The sequence below is a fragment of the Symphodus melops genome (genome assembly GCF_947650265.1).
Source record: "Symphodus melops genome assembly, chromosome: 3".
Classification (NCBI taxonomy): domain Eukaryota; kingdom Metazoa; phylum Chordata; class Actinopteri; order Labriformes; family Labridae; genus Symphodus; species Symphodus melops.
The window spans coordinates 9,494,370-9,516,637 of record NC_136693.1 but is presented as its reverse complement, the minus strand read 5'-3'; the positions used below and the strand labels follow the sequence as shown (position 1 = coordinate 9,516,637).

General features: G+C 41.6%; 1 protein-coding gene across 4 annotated transcripts in view; it reads left to right on the top strand.

Annotated features, from left to right (window-relative positions):
• Positions 1-546: 546 nt before the first annotated feature.
• The window catches only part of pcdh17 (protocadherin 17), a 55,300-nt gene continuing 33,578 nt past the window's right edge, over positions 547-22,268 (top strand). For 2 of the 4 annotated variants that reach the window (XM_079339089.1, XM_079339088.1), the window contains exons 1-2: positions 547-1,534; positions 2,308-4,900. In XM_079339089.1, coding sequence (XP_079195215.1) covers positions 2,615-4,900 — 2,286 coding nt within the window. In that variant the 5' untranslated portion in view covers positions 547-1,534; positions 2,308-2,614. Of the gene's footprint in view, positions 1,535-2,307; positions 5,111-22,268 lie in introns of all 4 variants that reach the window. The other 2 variants (XM_079339087.1, XM_079339086.1) reach the window with 1 other exon arrangement.

Genomic DNA, 22,268 nt, shown 5'->3' with positions numbered 1-22,268 from the left:
TTTTTTTTGAACAAAGAACTATCTGTTGGATAACTAAATTCCTGTGTGATGTACGAATCCTCCTTTTGTCAAACGATCGGGACAATCACAGGTAGAAGAAAAAGCCCCACTGTGAAGCTTATGTTGGACGTGTTTGCTTAATGACTCACACAAATTGATTGATTGCCAATTGTACTTTTAATTGTTTTTTTTTTGTAATTCTGGTGATGGAAAATAAATTGGAGATGTACTGTTTCTCTTGTTGCTTTTCACTTTGGAACAAAGACTAAAGAGACAAGATAATGGATTGATGACACAAAAGATTTCAGGCAATAAAATGAAAAAAATAGAAAGTGAAGGAAACAATAGAGATTTTTTCGTCAAGTGAAATACCTTCTGTATTCATGAAGTTAAATAATAACCAGATATGGTGGATGCAATTTTAGCTGCATGTGGCATACAATTACAAGGGGGCTAAATATGGATTGTTAAATGCAGTTGATTTACTTTACACAATGTCAAAAACATTCAAATCTCTATTTTTGAAGTATGACCTAACTGTTTTTTTTTAAACTGCTGAAGCAATGGCCCTGGAGGTCTCTTGGCAAGGCTGTCCAACTGCACGGTTTCCTCTGTTGTAAACAACAATGAACTGAGATATTTGAAAGAACACAGATGCACCACCGGTGAACTACGAGCCACCAATCATTTGTAGTCTGTACCCGAAGCGGCTGTTGAATCCCTCCTCTTCTTCCCACCTCTTCAAATTCATTGGCTGCCGGAGGAGTAGCGACAATGTTTAATGCACCATGCGGTGTCCGGAGTTCAGTCAGTGAGAGGAAGCGTTCAATGTGCTTAGGACTGGTTTACGTGCGGGAAATACTAAGTAACGACAGTGCGTACATATTCAAGAAAACCAAACCCCTATTTCCCTGACAGCTACGGAGGGACTTGTGGCAGAATGCGGGGTTGTTACTGACCACCTCCTCAGCAGCTGTCTCTATCTCTCTCTCTCTCTCTCTGTAGGCTGTGTGTGGACTTTGACTGGGGACGTGGACAAGGACAAAATGCCACACCGGGATTCAGTCTCTCAGCGCTGTTTCGGACAAGGAGAAAAAACATCCACCGCTCTTCAATAAAACAAATAAAAAAAAATAAAAACAACTTTGGATCTACCTTCCTACACATCTGGATTTTTCTCCTTCCTCTTCTCCGAACAGTTTTCCTTCCTGATGAACGGTGACTCACTGCAGGCAGAAGGCGAGCCGCTGCATCCTAATCAGACAGCGGAGAGGACTTCAGCTCATTGACATTACAGTCATACTTTTCTGGAGCACTTTTTTTTTTTTTTATTTCCACTGCGCTGCACTGTAGCCTGCGCGTGCATCGGAGGCTTGTGGCTTTCCCCTCTGCACATAGAGGGGGAAAAGAGGATACGGGTGGTACCTTTACTGAAGTGTTAGAGGGATGAAACTCTCCTTGAACCCTTTTGGAACTGACTATTTCATTTTCTTTTACTATTATATTTTCTGGACTATTACATCGGCTTCTTTTGGTAAGTTCACATTATGTCATTAGTCCTTTCAAGGTCTCATCTGTCATTTCCCTTTCTATTGCTCATTTTCAAATGATTGTTATTTCACAACCATCCCTATGCATGCGGATGCAACAGCTTCTCCCAAAGACCGTTTACTCGAGAAGCGAGCGAGCGAGAGAGAGAGGCAGCGAGAGCATCAGTGGAGAGAATTACACGGCTGTGTCGAGATGTTGGCAGCTCATTTCCGAATTTTTATAAGGCTCATTGTGAATATCCGGATTATGCGGATTTGTTAATGCGTGTAAGAGGCTCATTTTATACACACTTATTTAAATAGCCACCACAATAGGCCATCTTCAATTGTACGCTTGCAGTGTTACCATATTATTAAACTTGCTAAATTACAGTTTCATCAACATTCTCATATTGTGTGAATGGTCCATTATCACTCCAGGGTCATGTCGTGCATTGCACATTGGCGATACATTAAAAACTGCATTCTGAACCTTGTGCCTTTAAAATCGCATGTAGTAAATAAACGGCACGAAGAATCATTATAGCCATGTGAAGCAGGGCAGTGCCAAGTGTCTTCCCAAGGTTAACTAATTGACAAGCTTCCCCCATAATTGTGGAGATGAATTACACATGAGCCCTGTTTCATTTTTGGCTCAGCGGTGGATCTGATGTCTCACTGGCAGAATGGCTTGTGCAGCTAAGTCTATTTTTATTTAGGTGACAAATTGACACAGACTTTGTGAAAAATAAATCATTTTTTTCTGTTTCTTTCTTAGGTGGTACAAGTGAACACTAAACAATGACGATTCTGTTTGGGGACTGGATCGCAATTATTGTTCAGATGAGTATGGGCGCTCAGCTGAATATAAATTAGGCGTTCAGCTCCACAGATTGCTGGAAGAGGCAAAGGAAGAGGGAGACAGAGCAAAGACAATCCACAAAGACAAATGCCAAGGCCTCACATGATGAACAGAACTCTTTATTTGATCCTGAATAACAGAAATACCAAATTTGAACAAAATATCAACAGGTCAACGGAAGCATAAACAGGACATAGATAAAAGCGACATTTACGGAGTGGGGATGTATCTTTCTGTTTTCTTTTTCCTTCTCTTATGGGCTCAAGCCCTGACATTGAAAAACTTGAATTACTCTGTCCCGGAGGAGCAGGGTCCGGGGACAGTGATTGGGAACATTGCCAAAGATGCCAGACTTGGACTGGAACAGGTTGGGCCGGGAGGACAGGGTAAGAAAGCCAACTTCAGGGTGCTGGAAAACTCCGCTCCGCATCTCATTGATGTAGACCCCCAAAGCGGACTGTTGTACACAAAGCAGCGCATTGACAGGGAAACTTTGTGTAGGAGAAACCCCAAGTGCCAGCTTTCCATGGAGGTGTTTGCAAATGACAAGGAGATCTGCATGATCAAAATAGATATTCAGGACATTAATGACAACTCACCAACTTTCCCCTCGGATCAGATTGATATTGACATTTCAGAAAACGCAGTGCCAGGGACACGCTTTCCGCTGACCAGTGCGCATGACCCAGATGCAGGCGAAAATGGCCTGAAAACCTATCAAATAACACGCGATGACTACAATCTCTTCTCCTTGGAGGTGAAATCCCGTGGGGACGGGACTAAATTTCCAGAATTAGTCATTCAAAGACCATTGGACCGAGAAGAACGAAGCCATCACACCCTTATTTTGTCAGCCACTGATGGAGGGGAATATCCTCGGTCAGGTACCATGCAGATAAATGTTAAAGTTATTGATTCCAATGATAACAGCCCTGTGTTTGATCAGCCCTCATATGTTGTAGAAATCCCTGAAAATTCCCCCCCTGGTAAAGTCCTGATTGACTTAAATGCTACCGATCCTGATGAGGGAAACAATGGACAAGTTGTTTATTCTTTTAGTGGCTATGCCCCAGAGAGAATCAGGGAGCTCTTCTCCATAGATTCAAGGACAGGGGTCATAAAGATTCAGGGTGAAATTGACTATGAAGAAAGCCCAGTTATTGAGATTGACGTCCAGGCAAAGGATCTGGGTCCCAATCCAATCCCAGGCCATTGTAAAGTCACTGTTAAAGTGCTTGACAGGAATGATAACTGGCCACATATAGGCTTTGTATCAGTAAGACAGGGAGCCATCAGCGAGGCAGCACCTCCAGGCACTGTCATTGCTCTGGTCCGTGTCACAGACAAGGACTCAGGCAGGAATGGGCAGCTTCAGTGCAGAGTGTTGGGTAATGTCCCCTTTAAACTTGAGGAAAACTATGATAACCTATATACAGTGGTGACAGACAGACCCTTAGACAGAGAGGCACAGGATGAGTTCAATGTCACCATTGTGGCTAAAGACAATGGTATTCCTCCTCTTAATTCCACAAAATCCTTCACCGTAAAGATTCTCGATGAGAATGATAATGTTCCCCGCTTTACCAAGTCAGTTTATCTTCTTCAGATTCCTGAGAACAATATTCCCGGGGAGTATCTAGGTTCAGTTCTGGCACATGATCCTGACCTCGGCCAGAACGGCACAGTGTACTACAGCATAGTGAACTCCAATGTGAGTGGGGGTGACGTCAACACCTATGTAAATGTTAACGCTGCTAATGGAGCCATTTATGCCGTGAGATCTTTCAACTATGAGCAAATAAAGTATTTCGACTTCAAGGTTCTTGCTAAAGATAACGGATCTCCACACCTGGAGAGCAATGCCACAGTGCGCATCAGTGTTCTAGACGTCAATGACAACATCCCCGTCATAGTTCTGCCCCTTCTCCTGAATGACACAGCTGAAATCCACGTGCCCCGTAATGTTGGAGTTGGCTACATTGTCACAACAGTGAGGGCGGTTGATAATGACTACGGCGAGAGTGGGAGGCTCACCTATGAGATCTCGGATGGCAATGAGGAGCACCTCTTTGAGATTGATCCAGTGACGGGGGAAGTGCGCACAGCCCACCTATTCTGGGATGATGTGAACCCGATTGTGGAGTTGATCATCCGAGTATCAGACCATGGCAAGCCAACTCTCACCGCTGCTGCCAGGCTGCTAATAAAGGCCTCAGACGGACGTCCTCCTGATGGACAGCTACGCACGAAGGACAATCAGAACTGGGACATGTCCCTTCCGCTCATTGTTACTCTCAGTATCATATCAATCATGCTTCTGGCTGCCATGGTGACCATAGCAATCAAGTGCAAACAGGAAAACAAGGAGATCCGTACATATAATTGTCGCATTGCAGAGTACTCGCACCCTCAGCTGGGAAAAGGAAAGAAGAAGAAGATTAACAAGAACGACATCATGCTGGTGCAGAGCGAGGTGGAGGAGCGGGATGCCATGAATGTGATGAATGTGGTAAGCAGCCCTTCCTTGGCCACCTCTCCCATGTACTTTGACTACCAGACACGCCTGCCACTCAGCTCACCAAGGTCAGAGGTCATGTACCTCAAACCCACTGCCAATAACCTCAGCGTGCCCCAAGGCCACGTGGGATGCCACACCAGCTTCACAGGCCCAGTCACCAGCACTACAGACACACCTACTAACCGCATGTCCATCATACAGGTAAGAGAAATTGCACTTTTCTCCTTCACTGTATTGCCACCATTTCCACATCACAACACCGAGAGCTCCCATTTCCTATATCAACTCCCCCCCCTTCCCTTGTTTTGTAAAATAAAAGAAAGAGAAGATAAGGACAGGCAGAGGCAGAGAGGCCCAGGAGCACAGAGAGAAAGGAGGGGAGGGAGGGAGGGAGGGAGGGAGGGCTGAGCATTAGAAGGATTAAACAGTCATTCCAGTATTCTCATAGAACAGAGTCACTGACATCAACACAAATCAGTTGTGCTTGAAATATGTCACGGTAGGCTTTTGAAATCCGTTTCATGTAGAATTTTTCCATTAATCACTCTATCACTGTCATTTCCTTCCTGTGGAATAAAAGGTTTAGACTCTAGCTGTGAGTTACATTATGAGCAGGTGTGACTTTTTTTCAGCTCCAATTCCTTTTGAACTACCCAATTATCCCACAGATATTTGCATATCCAGATGCAATGACTGTTTTTTTTTTTGTTTTTTTTGAAGTACCGACTAAAATATTTTATAAATCATCTAGATCAGTTAGACAGTCACATAATACAAAATGTGCTCAAACAGTGGCAGATCCTCATTTGCCCTTTCAGGCAGTTCTTATGACTGTGACATCTGATATGAAAACATATAGCTACTTGTGCTTGATTCTAAGGATTTTAATTCCTAGAGATTAGCGCGTTGTACTTATTTTCACAGTTACTTTACACGGCTGTGTGTTGAGTACTTGGGTGTATAAGCCTCTAACCTGATAACTTCTCTATGTCTTTGGCCTTAAGCCCATTAAAAGTCTGTCGTGTCAGACGAGGATTAAGCCTGCTTCAGACAGCAGTATGTAACAGAGGGGATAATGACCAGTTGGAGCCAAAAGAATCCTTTGTCCGATGTTTACCTTTCATGGCCCTAATATGATTTGATAGGCAGAATAAAGACTCTTGAGTTACCTTCAGTATGCATTTTGTCTTTGGCTTAATTTCTTGCAAAATTGGAGGAAGTCATTTTTGTTCCTGCTACATCCGGATGCACTTGAACAACTGGCCTCTTGATTAAATTCGCCACTGTCTTTTCAGTCCTGCTATTTGCACTGGACATAGATGTGACGATGACTTTGATCTGATGTGACGTGTTCCCACCAGGGAGGAAGGCCACTGTCTGTTGCTCCCACTCTCAGTCTCGGCCCTGCTTCTATTATGAGGCAGCTGCATAGGGCAAGGGTCAGCACAAAGACCGTTAAGGTTTCCTAATCAGAGAGACAGAATAATTGCGGACCCATTCTGCGGTCTGTTTCCCTACTAATGTAGTGATGATGAATTAGACTGTGCTGGGCTGTTGCACACCCATTTTGTGCACTTACTTTTCTCTCCCCCATCAGACTTTCAAAGGGAAAACAAGCGAGAGCAGCAACAACACATTCCTTAGTGTGTTGTTTACAGAGAGTCCCCTTGACGCATCAAGCGTGTAGGGTGCTGTATTGTATTATTCAACGGAAACCTGTGTAGAGGGAGATGGCCTAAGGCATTAAGTTTCTTCAGAAGCTGTACAGAAGCGTATTATTTCCCTCCCCCCCTCCTCTCAGCTACTGCCTCATCTCTCCTACTGTGTGGACAGTAAGTAACCTGAGTCAGAGGAGAGTGGCTATGGGAAAAATGTCAGGAAACAAAGACAGAATTCCCCTTCCATCGATCCCAAGGCCTCTCAACCCATCTGTCACCACAGTGCCATGGGAGGAGAGGCCAAAATGGGAAAAATAAATAAAGAGATGGATAAAACGTGAGAGCATACCCGCCTGCTCAGTCAGTTTCACAAGGGCACCTTAGTAGTGCTGTCTGCATCGGAACCTACTGTAGCTTCCTGTAACTCCCAGTGTCTCTCCACAGTGCTGCTGGCCTCTAATGATGTTTTATAGTGGTGCACTGGCAGACAGGCTGGGTTTGGTCTCTTGCTGGGAGAGGAGAATAATATGAACATATCAGCAGGGCTCTGTTGGCCTTATCATTGTCACCACCGTGCCAGCGCCTGGCCTTGTGGAGAGCTTCATTTCATTTCTGAAGAGAATTCCTGGGATGAGGAGATGGATGATACGTAATGATGCCTAATTCCGCTTAAGGCGTTGAAGGGAATTACTTAGTGTGGAATCAAGGTTAAAACCAATCTCCTGCAAAATTCCTCAATGCGCAGGGAGAAGGGATTTCAGTAATTCACTCCAAAGAGTGTGCCTGTGCCCACTTGGTCTTGAATATATGTTAGGATTTTGGCCCACATAATGGTTAGCTCCAGCAGCTGTACCAGGCTGCGGCCCACTGACTGGTTAATATGTCTCTCTGCTGCACTCTGTATACTCTTTTCCTCTCCGAGCTGCCCTCATTGTTACCAAACATTGCAAAGACTCCTGTGTCATTACTTTTAATTGGCCCATAATTTATCATATTGATTTGTTTTGATAAGTTTTGAGAGTTGTAATTTGATTCACCATGAAACTCTAATTAAAAAGAATTCTGTCTCGCTGGGAGAGCATCCATGTTAATAAGGTGCAGGTGGTACTGAGGCAAAGGGGGAGTCTGATGGCGAGAAAGGTGGCCTTTAGGTGGCGACATTCTGCCTTGTGTCTGGTGGCATTGAAACGAGGGCGCCAAGGAGAAAAGGGGCTCCTGCCTATATGCTGACTTGACGCTGTCACTTGTCTCTTGTTAAGGAGGCTCCTACTGCTCTAATGGAAAATGTCAAACATAAATACGTTACAGACACATGATGTATCATATTTTCTCTTAAATTGCTTGCATGACAGTATTTTGAATGACAATGATTTCATTTACCAAGCAGACACTGAATGTGTGATATTTTAAATTGGCTTCAAGTTTTACTGCATAGAAAGTGTATTAGATTTCTCTTGTAACAATTCATATAATAATAGTAAATCAAGGTCTTTGAATGCATTCAGGCAATGACTGGCAGAAGCATGCTGTAAAGAGCAGAATGGATGTGTGTCTGTGATCACGCACTGTGGATAAAATATAGGAGGTACATTGTTCTCTACCTTGATCTGTTTAGGTTGAGCATATGTATTCAAACAATGCACTTGGAGCAGATGTTGGAAATGAATGCTTCTAGGAATGGTCTTACTCTGCATAATTTAGAGAGATTGTGTGTGTGTGTGTGTGTGTGTGTGTGTGTGTGTGTGGGGGGGTGGGGGGGGGGGGGGGGGGGGGTGTAACGTCATTGTGTATTCCAGGCATGTGATTTAAGCCTTTAGCTGGCAGGCTCCGTGACAGAGCCTCCTCTCCTTTTATGAGCGGGACAATCTTGCATTTGTCCGAACCTTGAAACACCCTTCCTCCAAGAAATGCACATACACACATATAAACACACAGACACCAGTGCACTCAAACACAGGGATGCACATGTAACCAGGCTGTGGCTGTTTTTAAGGATCCTTGCGAAAAAAAAAAGTCTTATCAAAGCCTCTGCTGTATATTGTATTGAAATTGCTCCCACACTTCAGTGGCCACCGAGGCAATGAATTGAAAAGCGCTCTTTATTTCATTTCTCTCCCTCTCCCTTCATCTTTAGATAACTGCTTTCCTCTGGAGCTTTCTATATGGAATAAACCTGTATGCACCGAAGTCCTCTTCCAGACAGGACTGAGCAGTTCAGCAGCACAATGCACGAACATGATTTCTTTTGGTGGGTTGTGGGGACAGTTCAAGAAGCCATTTGTAATGTGTATATTTTGGGTCCCTGTGGTTGAGCTCTTCTTGGCCACTTAACCAGATTTTCTTTTATTTAAGCTCGCCAGTGCATTAAAAAAAAATCATCAGCTCCCCTTAGGGTGTATCTTCATATTTCTTCAAATAAACCTGCTGCTACTGTACATAACACTACACGCTGGAATTCTAAATTATTAATAGGCAGTTTTATTTTTTCTTCATCTCCCTCAAGCTCATATGATAGATACAAGTAGGAGGAAGTGCAGCGAGACCACAGAAGGTTGCTCTGGGGAAGAACAGTAAATTATCTCGTCTCTACATAACCAAAATACACACATTTTTGTCATTGAATATATGGTTTATTAGACGGAATTGCTGATGTTTTTGGTTTTCAGAGGTGCTTGTTGCACCACAAATCCATCAGCGTGTCTGGAAGCTGTTGCAGAAGTGTAATGCACTGCACGAAAACAGCAGCTATATTTGCATCCTATGTCATTAATAAATCATAGCGTTTAACAAATCAGAAGGAAAGCGGAAGATGTCACGATAAACACTCGAGATCTATGACTACATATTTGTTATGGGGATGGGGGGGGTGTTCCTCTGGTTAAGTGGTAAACAGAAGCTTTTATTTTCTGATGCAAGCAGAGTTTGAGCATTCATTTACTTTTGGATTCTGATTGAAAGAAAAGAGAAAGCAAGTGAGAAAGTGGAGAGATAACTGAAGCTTTCCCTCAGCGGGTAATTTGGTTTTCAAGGTTGTGAAAATCCGCTCTTAAAGTTGTTAACACTACCATGACTTTATCTTTTTTTTTTCCTTTTATACTTCCATGTTTACTTGGACCTCTACATCCAAGAAATTCTTCAAAAGACGCAGGCCTGAAAATTCTTTAGAGACTCGCACAACTTACAGTTCACTTGGCGATGCATAGTACCCAGAAGTTTTGTTTAAGATGTGAGCAAGCTGTGGAGGCAGATGTTTTATTTATTGCAAATTCTTAAAATTCCAAGTAACCCTGCTAAATAATTGAATATAAATGGTGGGCCTTAACTCGGTCTACCAGTAGACACGGTTTCGTCCTGTAACTTTATACAAAACGGATTTAACTGTCGAAAGAAAAAGAGTGATGTAAAGTGATCAGCAATAATGAATATGCTCACAATATCGGGTTTGTTGGTCAGCCACGAGGAATCCTTTCAGCCAGCTGCTGTGCATTCATGTGGACACAGAGTGTTTGGGAGCTGCATAATTGAATAATTCTAGCCGACCTCCTGACCCAGCAAAGCAAGGCAACAAAGACATTTTCTCTTTTTTTTATCCAAGTGTCGAGAAAGAAAGACAGGATATGAGAACACAAGTTGACCTCTGTGGAAGCCAGATAGGCCGGACACATTAAACCAATTTGCTTGGTCCAACAGGAAGCAGTGTACTGGAGATGGCATAGTCATGATAACAGGACTGTGGACTGTCAGGAGACATTCACACTGGAGTTATTGTGAGTGCATGTGTGTGTTTTTGATAGAGGGGATGTGCATGATCAGGCCTAATACAGCAAATCTGTACACTGAAGTAAAGCTTGAAGTTTAGCTTGGATTAACTTCCAAGTTTCCATGTAGCATCTTAAGTGACAAGTGTTGTTGTTATACAGTTTTTGCACCCAAATACAGATTCATCTGCTTGATTATTTACTGATACAGATGATGCTCAGAGACTACAGCTATTAAAAAATAGATATATGGTCATTTTGAAGAGATAGAGTCTAACCCTCAAGTGATAAGGCACTAACTTTAAGAGCAAATTTTCACAAACAAACTTTGAAAAAAAAAACCCCAAAAAAACCCTCTGAGGGAATGCTTCAGTAATCTCTCCACTTTCTCACTTGCTTTGTATTTTCTTTCAATCTAAATTTTTGTTTGGCATTGCTCAGTAAACATATGGAATCCAACTTGTAAACAAGTTGAGCACCTAAAAACAAAATGAGCTAATGTTTTGCTCAAGCTCAGCTCGCAGCCTCTGCTGACACTGGAGAAGCATACATGTTTGAGACATGGTACAGTACTGCTGTATTTTGATTCTATTTCTTTTTTTCTTTTCACAGCCTTTTTTTCTTTTCTCATGAAACCGGGTTTAGACTGAGCTAGAAATAATGACTCATCCATGAATTAACCAAAACATGCTGCGTTTTTTCGCTGTGCTACAAATGCTTGAATTCCACTTTACTGTTGAAAAACGAGAAGAGATCTGTGCAGGGACTCACTAGAATTTGAAAAAAAAAATTACCTTCATGCTACTGAAATTGTGCTTGAATTACTCAGGAACTATAGGCCAACCTGGCATCAACAGAGGTCACAAAAAGAAGAAAACAAAACATAACCTCCACAGTGGGGGAACGTAAGATGTATCTTTGCGTGTGTGTAGGTATGTGCACACACTGACCTGAGCTACCTCCAGCTGTGCTCACAAGCACAGGTCTAGCTGGCTCTCTCAGATTGGAATGGGCTCCCCTGTGGTGGCCGCCTGCCCCCTGAGGGCCCTTAGATCCCCCCCTGGGCTCATTAGACTTTAACGCTTTGAGCAGCAGGGTCCTGGAGCTGCAGCCGTAGAGTGTGTGCATATCGGAGTGACCTCACAGTAATGTGCGCTGAGATGCGCAGCGCACAGAAGGCTACACGGGCGTACACGGTGTGGAGATGTATGCTTTGAACTGCCAGCAGCTGGGTCTCCTTGCTGTAAATCAAACTCTTTCAAAGTCAAACAAAGTGGAACCCGTTCCGCTGTGTCTTGGCACGTGTCCAATTCCGAGAGAGCTTTTTATTTCTGCCACATCTTCCTTCACTTTGCCCCCCAGGCATGTGCTGTTTAAACAACACGCAGCTCAAAGAATGAGTTATGTGAATCTGTTCTCACCTTCTATCTCATTAGTCTAAGAGAAATGATTTATCCCTTTCTCCCCTGGATCTTTCCTTCCTTGTCCTTGCCTTCCACCGTTCAGCACTTCTTCAGTGTCATCAGTAATGTGATGAATTGATTGGAGGGATATAGCATGAACACCAGCTCATTTGCGTTAATTTCACCTAACTACACGTCAAAACAAGCTGCTTTGAAGCTCCCTCTCCTCCTTTACACAACCACTGGAACACACTGCAGTCACTCATTCCAGAAACAACAATTGGCCTTGCAATTTGAGGAGTAGTTTCCCAAACTGTGTAATCCGGCCAGCGTATTGTTTGCATGTCTGTGTGTGTCTCTAAGACGATCCGACACTGTAATAGGAGAGATCCAACAGTTTCCTCTGCCCCTGCTTATATCTGTGACACAGTTTGAAATCTGACTCGCATTTCTAAAGCCCCGTGTGTGTCTGAGGGGAATTGACAGCCGCTGTGTTTTGCAGCGGCTGTTGTGTGTTTTGTGGAAACACAGGCAAAATGAGTCGGCCCTCTCAGATGTTATTGCTTAAACAAAAGGTCCACTAAGTGGTGTGCATACAAGATTTGCCCCCACACGTTTGAATGCGTCTGCTTTCCAGGCTAGCAGTGGATACACTGAGTGCTAATGGCGTATCGAAAATTGTGTATTTGGCCGGTTTCATCTGCTTCCATTGTTTGCCACAGATGTACTCAATTGGCCCCTCACTGGGTTTGTGTCTTTGAGAGAGAAATCATTTTGGGGCCTTTAGCATTCAGATCAATTGCTGGTTTGCTGCGTTACTTGATTGATTTTTGCTCTGTTTTGTACTGAAATACTGTATTTCATTATCTATCGCTCTGAGCATTGCTTAGTAAAGAAAAAACAAAACAAAAAAAAAATTGTGCTCCTCATCTCCCTCTCCCATCCTTTTTGGATCCCCCTTTCTTTCTCTCCGTTCTTGTCATCTCAGATAAGCGTTGCAATTGCTCATGTTACTGACGACTCAAGCCAAATTCATAATGATGAGATTATCTTGTCAACAGTACAGAGTGTATATGTCGGCCGTATTGATCCCCACACAGTCTTAATAAATGAAGTACCACGATGGAAGCGTTGGCTCAGTGATAACTCCGAACACATCTTTGCTATTTATACACTCTCAACACTGCCGAGATGATGAATGGAACATGTGTATCATACCCTTCTCTATTCCCTTTTCCTCTCCTCTCTTCACTTCTCCACTCCTATACTTCCAGATTGATGGGGTAAAACGACTCCCTCTCTCTCCCCCCCACACACATTGTTTGAAACGCGTCCTCTTTGAGGTCACGCTGACATGCTGAGTCGATGTACTCCCAGGTGGAGAGACATGGGTGCTGCTGTGGGAGGAACCAATCAGATAGACTACAGGGGGAGGGAGAGGAGAAAAAAAAGAGTACTTGGCAGTGCCAGAGCTTGTGTCTGTGTGCCTTTAAACGACTGAGGTTTCAAGGGGAAGTTATCTGTGTATTTGAAGAGAAGGTCAGCAGGGTTTAGAGCTTGAGATTATGTGCGATTGTTTCTTCTGCGGACGAGCTGATTAATGCTAAAGCTGGTCTGACAGATTCTTAATGCACAATAGATGCACTTGAAAGAGTCTGAGAGGAAGTGGCGTCCAACGCTTTGACAACAGAGCATTATGCTAAAGCCTCGCCTGTCAGATTTTACCCAGGTGCATGGACAGCATCCTTCCTATCTTCCTTTGCTCAGCCCCTCCTCCACTCAAAATCCTCTGACCCAATACATATACAGTAGATAGGTCACCTTGAAGGGAAATTAGACAGAGTCCATCTGCTCTGCATGTGTGAGCAGAGAGAGAGAGAGAGAGAGAGAGAGAGAGAGAGAGAGAGAACGCAGGTGTGTGCGTGTATTGTGAACTTGTTTATGTATTGATATTAGACGTGTGTGCATGCATTTTGTGTGTCCGTTTGTGCGTTTTCTTTTTATCTGCTTCTGGCCTCTGCTCCGGGCTTTGGGGAAATATCTACAATCCTTTCATCCATGGAGCAGCTCTTCCTACATCAATTCAGATGGAATAATTGTGTTCTCTAATGTTTTGATTCCAGAGCTTTCAGCTTCCGTCTTGTTAACGCGCACACTAGGCCACATTTAGTGGATGGTTTGTTTTGAATGTAAATGATAAAATGCTTGTTTCTTTAGTCAGATTTGATACTAATACTGCGTTAGAGGTCTTTATAGTAATATTCGTCGGAGGCATAGTAAACGTGAAACTCGTCCTTACAGTATGTGTGATTACTTTCTTAAAGACATGATTACTCATGTCTTTAAATGTCTTTAAACTGCATACCTCTGCAACAGCCTTGGGTTTTTGGGCTGTGGTGGCTTTGGATTAATGAGGGTGAAGCAAGGTCAGTGCTGACTCAACACTTCAGTTAACGGCCAAGCTGTTGTAACTATTGATGATCAAGTACAGAATGATTAGTGGCTTACCAAGATCACATTCTGCACCTTCTCCTCTTTTTTCTTTTTTTTTTTGTTGTACTGCTTTCCTCACCATTTCAACTGTGGGTAAATTATTTAACATGAAATTAGGACCTCTGTTTTCAATTCCTCCTGTTTCCTTTTTTTCTCAAAAGCTCACACATTCATCATTCATCAATAACAAGAGTGATCCCCGCTGTAAGCCAGCCAGACGAGCTGGTTCAAATGTGTCTACACAAAGTGTCTCAAGTAGTGAGGGAAAACAACACTTCTATTTTTGGAATGGTTGCAAACTGCTGTGTTAGGGGTTTTTTTGTGTGTAAGAAAAAAAAAACATCCGTGCCAAAAGCAACATTTATCACTTCCTCTGGGGGCTCAACCGCCACAGATGTGGATTGTGTTGATATGAGTACAAACAGCATCTTGTGTCACCCCTCCTCTTCAGAGCAGGAACGTTTCGTCTGAGCTTGCTTCAGAGACGGCCGTCGAGACTGAGTTGGCTGCTGAATTGCGAGTATGTTGTATTTTTTAAAGATAATGCTGGTAGATGATGCAGACGTTATGAAAAAATACAGAAGAAGATAATTGCAAAAATAACAAGGGGAAAGATTAGAATCATAAGTACTTCTTGCCCTTTTCTGCACACAATCAAGGTGTTTTTTTCTTTCTTCTTTTTTTAAAGCACTGATGGGGTCACAACCTTTTCCAGTATGACTCTCTTCATCTTGTGCATTTAGCTTTAACATTTATTTTTTCAGTTCATCCTGGGTCTTATTTAATTTTATGTCCAGTGTTGTCTTCACTGCCCACACCAGCTGCAGACAGCCTCATTATATTGCACTGTTCACAGTGCAATAAAATGCACCTCATAATAATGACTTCGGGATATCAGATATACTCAGTTTCAGGCTCTTTGTTTCTTCACATATGACTATGTCATTAAAAAATCAATCTGTCTGTCTGTCTGTCTGTCTGTCTGTCTGTCTGTCTGTCTGTCTGTCTGTCTGTCTGTCTGTCTGTCTGTCTGTCTGTCTGTCTGTCTGTCTGTCTGTCTACTTCCTATCAACAATTAGTCAAATAAATAATACTGGAGATTCCAAAGTTAATGTCAGATCATACATGTATCATTTGCAGCTCAAAAGTTTGGTTGAAAATCTTACAAAAGTATATTCTGGTGCCCCTTAAACTTGCATTAGCCAATGTACTGTATTTGGTAATTGGGGACATAAGCAACGTTATGCTAATCAGGCTACAGCATTTAGCTGCTTAACTGCTGTATTCAGCAAGTATTATACGCTGGAAAAATAGGTTTCTATTCAATGGCAAGAAACTTGGTAAAAATCTGTTGAAGCTGCAACTACAAAGGTTTTTTTTTTTTTAAAGGATCTTGTTAAAAATGGCAAACAATGAGTCTTTTATTCTGCCACAAAGGTAGAGATTCCATGACTGAAACTCTCATCCTGAATCAAATTATTTCATTTTGTAAGTACAGTTGCATTGTAAAATGGGTCACTTGGTTTTATGCACTTCTATTTAGAAAAGGAAAAAAAAAAATCAAAAAAGATGTTGACAGTTGCTGCTTTAGCATCAAGCCTCCGTTGTGTTTTTCCAATGTAGCAGCTTATTGTAATCTTTCCCTGAGGGGATGTTGGTCAACATCACAACACTTTATGGGTAATATCCTTTTTAGTTAGATAAGGATGATTCATTCAATAATAGCTTCATCATCCCATTAATAAATCAATTACATGCATAGGCATTTAAAAAAAACTCTCATGAGTATATATTTTATGTTATTTGTGGTAAAGAGATTATTCTATTTGGACAACGTTTTGATGCCGTTTTGTGAATGCAGGGTTTAGTTAGGCCGATCATTTCATTTTTCATGCATCATAAAATAGGCTAGGCTGAAAGATCTCCAGCACCTGTTGTGAATAATCATATGTTTATGACAGAGAGAGAGAGGAAGAGTAAGAAAACAAAGTTTATGTATACATACTCTCTCAGGAGGTTTGTGTTTTATTATCTTCTACGTGAGTTGATTCTCAAGGCTAAAATGACGGGCTTGAGGATAGAGCGTAACTCTACTTAGTTGACCGTCTCTCAGACGCTGGATCTGTTTATTCCTCAGTTTATCATCAGTTTTTCATCCTCTTAAAATATAATTTTGTCTAAAAAAATTAAGACTAAATGACAAACATCAATATGAAGCATGAATGACAAATACAAAAGCAGCTCTTAGAAAAAAGGGCAGAAAAAGCATAACAATGGACTCACAGCTGTTACTCTTAATAATACACACCTATACCCTACGTGCACATATGGAAACCATCTTCAGAATGAGACCAAAGCAGTCATTTGTAGACAGAAGAGAAAATTATATCTATTCTCACTCAGGCACTTCCTCAAAGGGAATAATAAATCAGCAGTAACCACACAGGTTGAAGGAAATCAGCTTTGAAGTTGTGTGTTTGTCTCATCTCTCTTGATGAAGGGATGCAGGCACGACCTCCCCAGCACGCTCCTTCTGCACCCCTTCTTTTACTTTTCACCTGTTCATGCTTTCAGCCCCCTGCTCGTGCTTTGTGGTCGGAAATAAAAAGCCAACTGTTTGATTTGCATGGCATTCTCATCACTATGTGGACTATGATCACCATCACTACGTGCATTAGTTTATTCAGGCTTCAAAAAAGGAAAAAGGTTGAAATGCTAAGATGTCTTTTTGCTTACCAGTGAGCCAATAATAAGCATCTCTAATAACACTGGATGGTCAACCGAAATAACAGGCAAGCAATGTGAGTGGTCGCATATTAATTATGAATATTGTTTTTTTGCTGGTGAGTGGTGGATATGCAAGGGAGAGGTCATGCTGCTTATGCAACTGTATGTAAAAGCCTCCAAAGTGCTACTTAGCCCTATTTAATAAAGCAAAAAAAGCACTGTTCTCCCCCAAATGAGCACAGAAACATCAATTTGACAAAAAGCCAGGCAGACTGCTATAAAAATGGAAACGGGCACAATATTTCAAGGATGTGGAGACTCTTAATACTTGCACGTGTTGCAGACTATATTCACCTTGAATTCCAACAGATTTGTGGTACTGAAGTCAAGTATAGCACAATTAGAGAAAAGATGGAGAGGGGAGACTGTCAGTAAGCCAGATACTTTAAATGACTGATTTCAAGCCGGGACAAATAATCAATATCTCCTGAAACAGTCTGTAGAGATACGTTATCTTACCCTGACACTAATTTCCCATCTTGTTTCCCTACTCAACTGAAGTCCTGCCGATATTTCTGATATATTCAGAAATTGACATCTAGAGTTTAATGTCATTTATAAGCAGAGCTGATACCTATTCACGACACAAGAATGGATGCACAAGTGTACATGTATCAAGTTTATGAAGTAAACGATTTCTTTACACTGCATAATATCAGAGAAACTCCGGGCATTAACCACACAGCGTGTCAGCTCAATCATTTATGTGACAGATCTGGAAACGTGTACAAACTTTGTTGCACAATCGAACACAGTTTATGCAGGCAACTCACTGCAGCGAGCAACTCTGCACATATCCCCTGCTGCAGGGGCTTATTTATCTTTCTGCTGGAGTCTGACGAGCAAAGAGCATAAAAGTCAGTCAAGACTGCAACTGGACATCATACCTCCTAGATAACAAGCAACAGGAGATTATACAACTTGTATCTCTCCACGTATTCCGATAATGAGGGCTGTAGCTCTACACAAAATTCGAAGTTGAATATTCACCATGGCTTTGCTGTCAGGGATCAGTATGCATTAGGCCGAGTTCGGAAGACCTCAGCTCAGAGTTTCTTTTAATATATATATGGAAAAAAACAACAACATGGGCCAACAATCCTACTGTCAAAAGAAAAAAAAAGTTGATGGACTGTTAGATTCCGAGCTGAATTATGGGAGGCTTGGGGAAGATGTGTGGTACAGAAGAATAACACAACTGGTTTATTTTAGAACTCCTTTCAACAGTGATTCTCTTTGCTGCAAAACAGAAAACCTCTCGTGTTTTTTCTAGACCTCGCCTTGCTTTCTGGGGTTGCGTGCTTGAATTCAGCTGTTCCTTGCATCACACATACAACTATGCTTGTTCCACATAGAAGTTTTGGTAAACAGTTTTTTTTTTTCTCAACCTTTAGCAGGAACAACATCATCAGTGCATATTTGAAATTTACGAGTGATTTGGGTCTGGGTTTAGCTCACATTTGGCAAAGGTTTAACAAGCCGAAGAATAATACAGATACAGAGATCTTTTTTTTGGCCTCTCTAGGTAATCATCTAACACTTAATATAGTAATATAGAATTTACAACTATTTGTGCTGAACTTGTTCATCTCGCGTTTCTCTGTAAAATTGCTGGAACATGCTGCATTTTGGTTTTGCAAAGTCATTATAGTGAAATATCTATTTTTGAAGGATGTTGTCTTTGTAATTGCTGTGCACATTGTGTTCTAAACACAAACAATCACAATACATTCAACTGAATTCAAAGAGTTATGTTTGGTGGAAGATGAAAGAAGACATCTTTACTTAAACTCCTTGAAAATGTGGGACATCTTATAAGAGAATATCGTTCATGTTGAAGACCAAATTATCAGAATGGTGTCTATCCTGAACAAAAAGACCTTAAATGTGGTTGAAACCAATCTAGTGTCCACTGAATGACATAGGGTACACTTCCTAACTGGTCTGAAAGTCATTTGAAGCAGATCTTGAGTCAGTCTTTTGGAAGATGGTGGATATTTAGCAGGCAGTCGACTGTGATGGCTTTAAGATCACTTAAGCCCCTTGATTGATTGGTCTGTTATCTGCAGGAAGATGTATAGGAGCTGCTAATTAGATTTGATCACTTACAATTGCTCCTCAGCCACTGGGTAATCAATGTAGTCTAATTATTGTCTGGTTTCTCCGCCCTTTTTTCCTTACTTCCTTTATCAGTCTTTCACTTTGCTGTTTTGTTCTCCTCGTCCTCTTTTTTTTTTTTAAATCTTTTATTTCCTGTTTTTTTATCCCCCCCCCCACACACACACACACGCACACACACGCACACGCACACACCACCACCACCACCACCACCACCACCACTGTGTTTTCTGTCCCTCTGAGCTCCATTTCAATCTGTTTTATCTTTTTTCCCCATTCTTCCCCATTTGGCTGCTGCTGAGCTACATTTTTCCAAGAGGAATAAGCTAGAGTTCCCTTGTTGGTAACGTCAAACACACACAAAAAAACAAACACATTCATGCACGATGGAGACATAGTTGATCAAATTAAAAACAGCCATTCAGATCAGCATGAAGAAACACAAGCACTCACACACATACACACAGACAGAGTACCATGTGTGTGTTTAGAAGACAGTAAAGGACAAATGCATGTATCATACCTAGCAGGGTAGGAAGGGGTGGGGGTGTGCACTTTCGTTCCTGTGAATAAAAGAGAGGTGTCCAATGATGTGTGAAAGAGAAGCTGCAATTTGTCCTCTTTCACCACCCTTACCTTACATATCAAAACACACACATACACACAAGCACAGCCCAGTAGAAATGAACAGTGTCCCAAAATGCACCAACAAGGCCTGAGAATAGAAACGCTCTCCAATATTCTCGTCCCATTTGTCTCAATCGGCCTGCTGTCGGCTCGCTCAGTCTTAGGGTCTCAATGGGAATACAGAACATAGTGCAGCTTTTTACACTTACTCAGCCTCACCGTACTCAGTGTCTGTTTGACCTTTGTGGCCTTGCTGCATTGGACTGGAGACAACACTACATCCCCAGCACTGTCCAACGACATGGATCTGCAATTGTCAGACAAGCTTCTTTCAAACTGACCTCAGATACATCTGCACAAAGTTAATTGGCATACACCAGTGCAGTTCCTTTTGCTTTTAATGTTTTCAGTTATTCTCTGAACCTTAAAGGTCAATCAGCGAGTCGGATAAAGCTGCTGAAGTCAGTCAGTTAAGTGTAACTCAGTCCGGTTCACTTGAGTTCAATTATTATAAAGAGAAATTGCAATGCAAATTGTGCAGGTGCGATTGAAGTTGTCTGAAGCTTTCAACACTTAAAATAAGACAGACGCGACTGGAGATGAATTTATTGTTGGAGACAATAAAGAGAAAAACTCAAATGACAGTTTGAAAGCTACCAGGTCTTCTCTATTGTCTAAGGCAGACAACAGTTTCTAGTCTTATAGAGAACAATGAAAAGATTTGAGAAAATGTAAATTTTCAGAACATGTCACAGCAATATTTGCCTTCAATGGAATGAAGATGAGTTACGTCCTCATGATGTACACTTGCTAAGTTTATGCTTACTTATCAGAAATGTTATGTTTTCTTTTGACTGAGGACACCAGCTATGCCAAACATCTTACGCCTCTTTCCTGGAAACCACCGCAAAATAGATTTCGATACAGAAGATTGCTTTAGATAAAAAAAAACAGCAATTTATTCTGTTTCCCTTCACACAGGCATGCAACATGAATATTCAGTGATTCTGGCAACTCAATGTATTTATGGACTGTATGATGCATTGACTTTAAAGGCTAATAAAGACACCGGACATCTAGCTAGAATTTATCACTGAACCCTGAAATTATCTTGTATTCATTGTGGGCTCTGACTGTCTAAGTACAAAGCAGCCCATGCTGGCCATTATCGATCCATTAATTGGATAGTGGCCCATTGTTGTGCAAGGGCTGGGCAGTACGGACAGACAGGAAGAGATGGAAGCTTAAGATCAGCCTGGACTCTAATTGGCAGGAAAGAGGTTTCTATGAAGTGGCGTAATGTGCTTTTTATTGGCTTGCAGGTGGGGGTAGATGGTGGAGGAAGTAGCACAAATGCTACTTTAAGTGCAACATGCATGTACATGATCGTTACTTGGGTCCCCCCTCCAAAAAAAAAAAACACCATGGATTTTGTATGTCGTTTTTTTATTCAATGGATGTTTAACAAAAAGTTATTTGTAGGAGAAAACACATTTGATTATTACAAGGTCATTTTATGAATACTGATTTCTTTATCACCATTGTGATTTGAAAATGATGCATAAATGTATGCACAAAAATACCATTGAATGTGTGCTCTACTACACAGGTGCACAGAGCATTAAACCCTTTATAATAAAAGCACAACTTTCGGGTTTTTTTGTCACATGTCTTTTCATCCTGATCTGATTCATACCCTGAATATACTGAAAAGTATATTCAAGGGTGAGTCCTTGGCAATAGAAACGCAGAAGGAGCACATCAGTATAAAGGCTTCCATCTCCTTTTTTTATAAAGAAAATCTCCGGTTGTTATCATTTCAATGCCAAACTACCTCAAACATTCATTCTTCCTTTGCACCGTGGTTATATTCCTTTTGATACATTTTGTGGGTGTTTTCCTTTTAATCTTGGTGAAGGCTAAAGTGAAATCAAGTGTTTAGGTTCGGATAAAGGTGTTGGCAGAAGCTTGGAAGGTCAAAGTACTGAGGTGGCCTGTCTGACCTTCACACACGCTGCCTCATACTGAGCCACCGCAGAGCACGGATGACATTGAAATACTCTATCGACTGAGAGTCAAGCTGTGCATGTGAAAAAGCCTGGCACAAGGAGACATTACTCACTAAACATGACATTTTACTGCTATCAATTCAGGGGCCGAGAGTTGTTCGCTACATAGGGGTAATTATTTGTGTTACCATGATGAATACATCTACAACAGTATGAAAGCTATTTTTCTTTGAGCCATTTGTTTCCACCCTTCCTACCTCTGCACAACAGGGACTTTGAGATACAACTTTAATAATTTAAAGCAAATATAAACACATTAGTTTCTGTGTTCCTACAGTAAAGTGTGCACGCCTGATTGTTTTTATATTAGTTCTTTTTTTATTTTTAGTAAGGTTGACGTGATTGCCTGTAAATGCCACAAAGAAACGGGTACCTTTTTGACCTTTTATCTCAACTGACATGATTAAAAATTTTAATATACCACACTTTTATTATAATTAACTAGA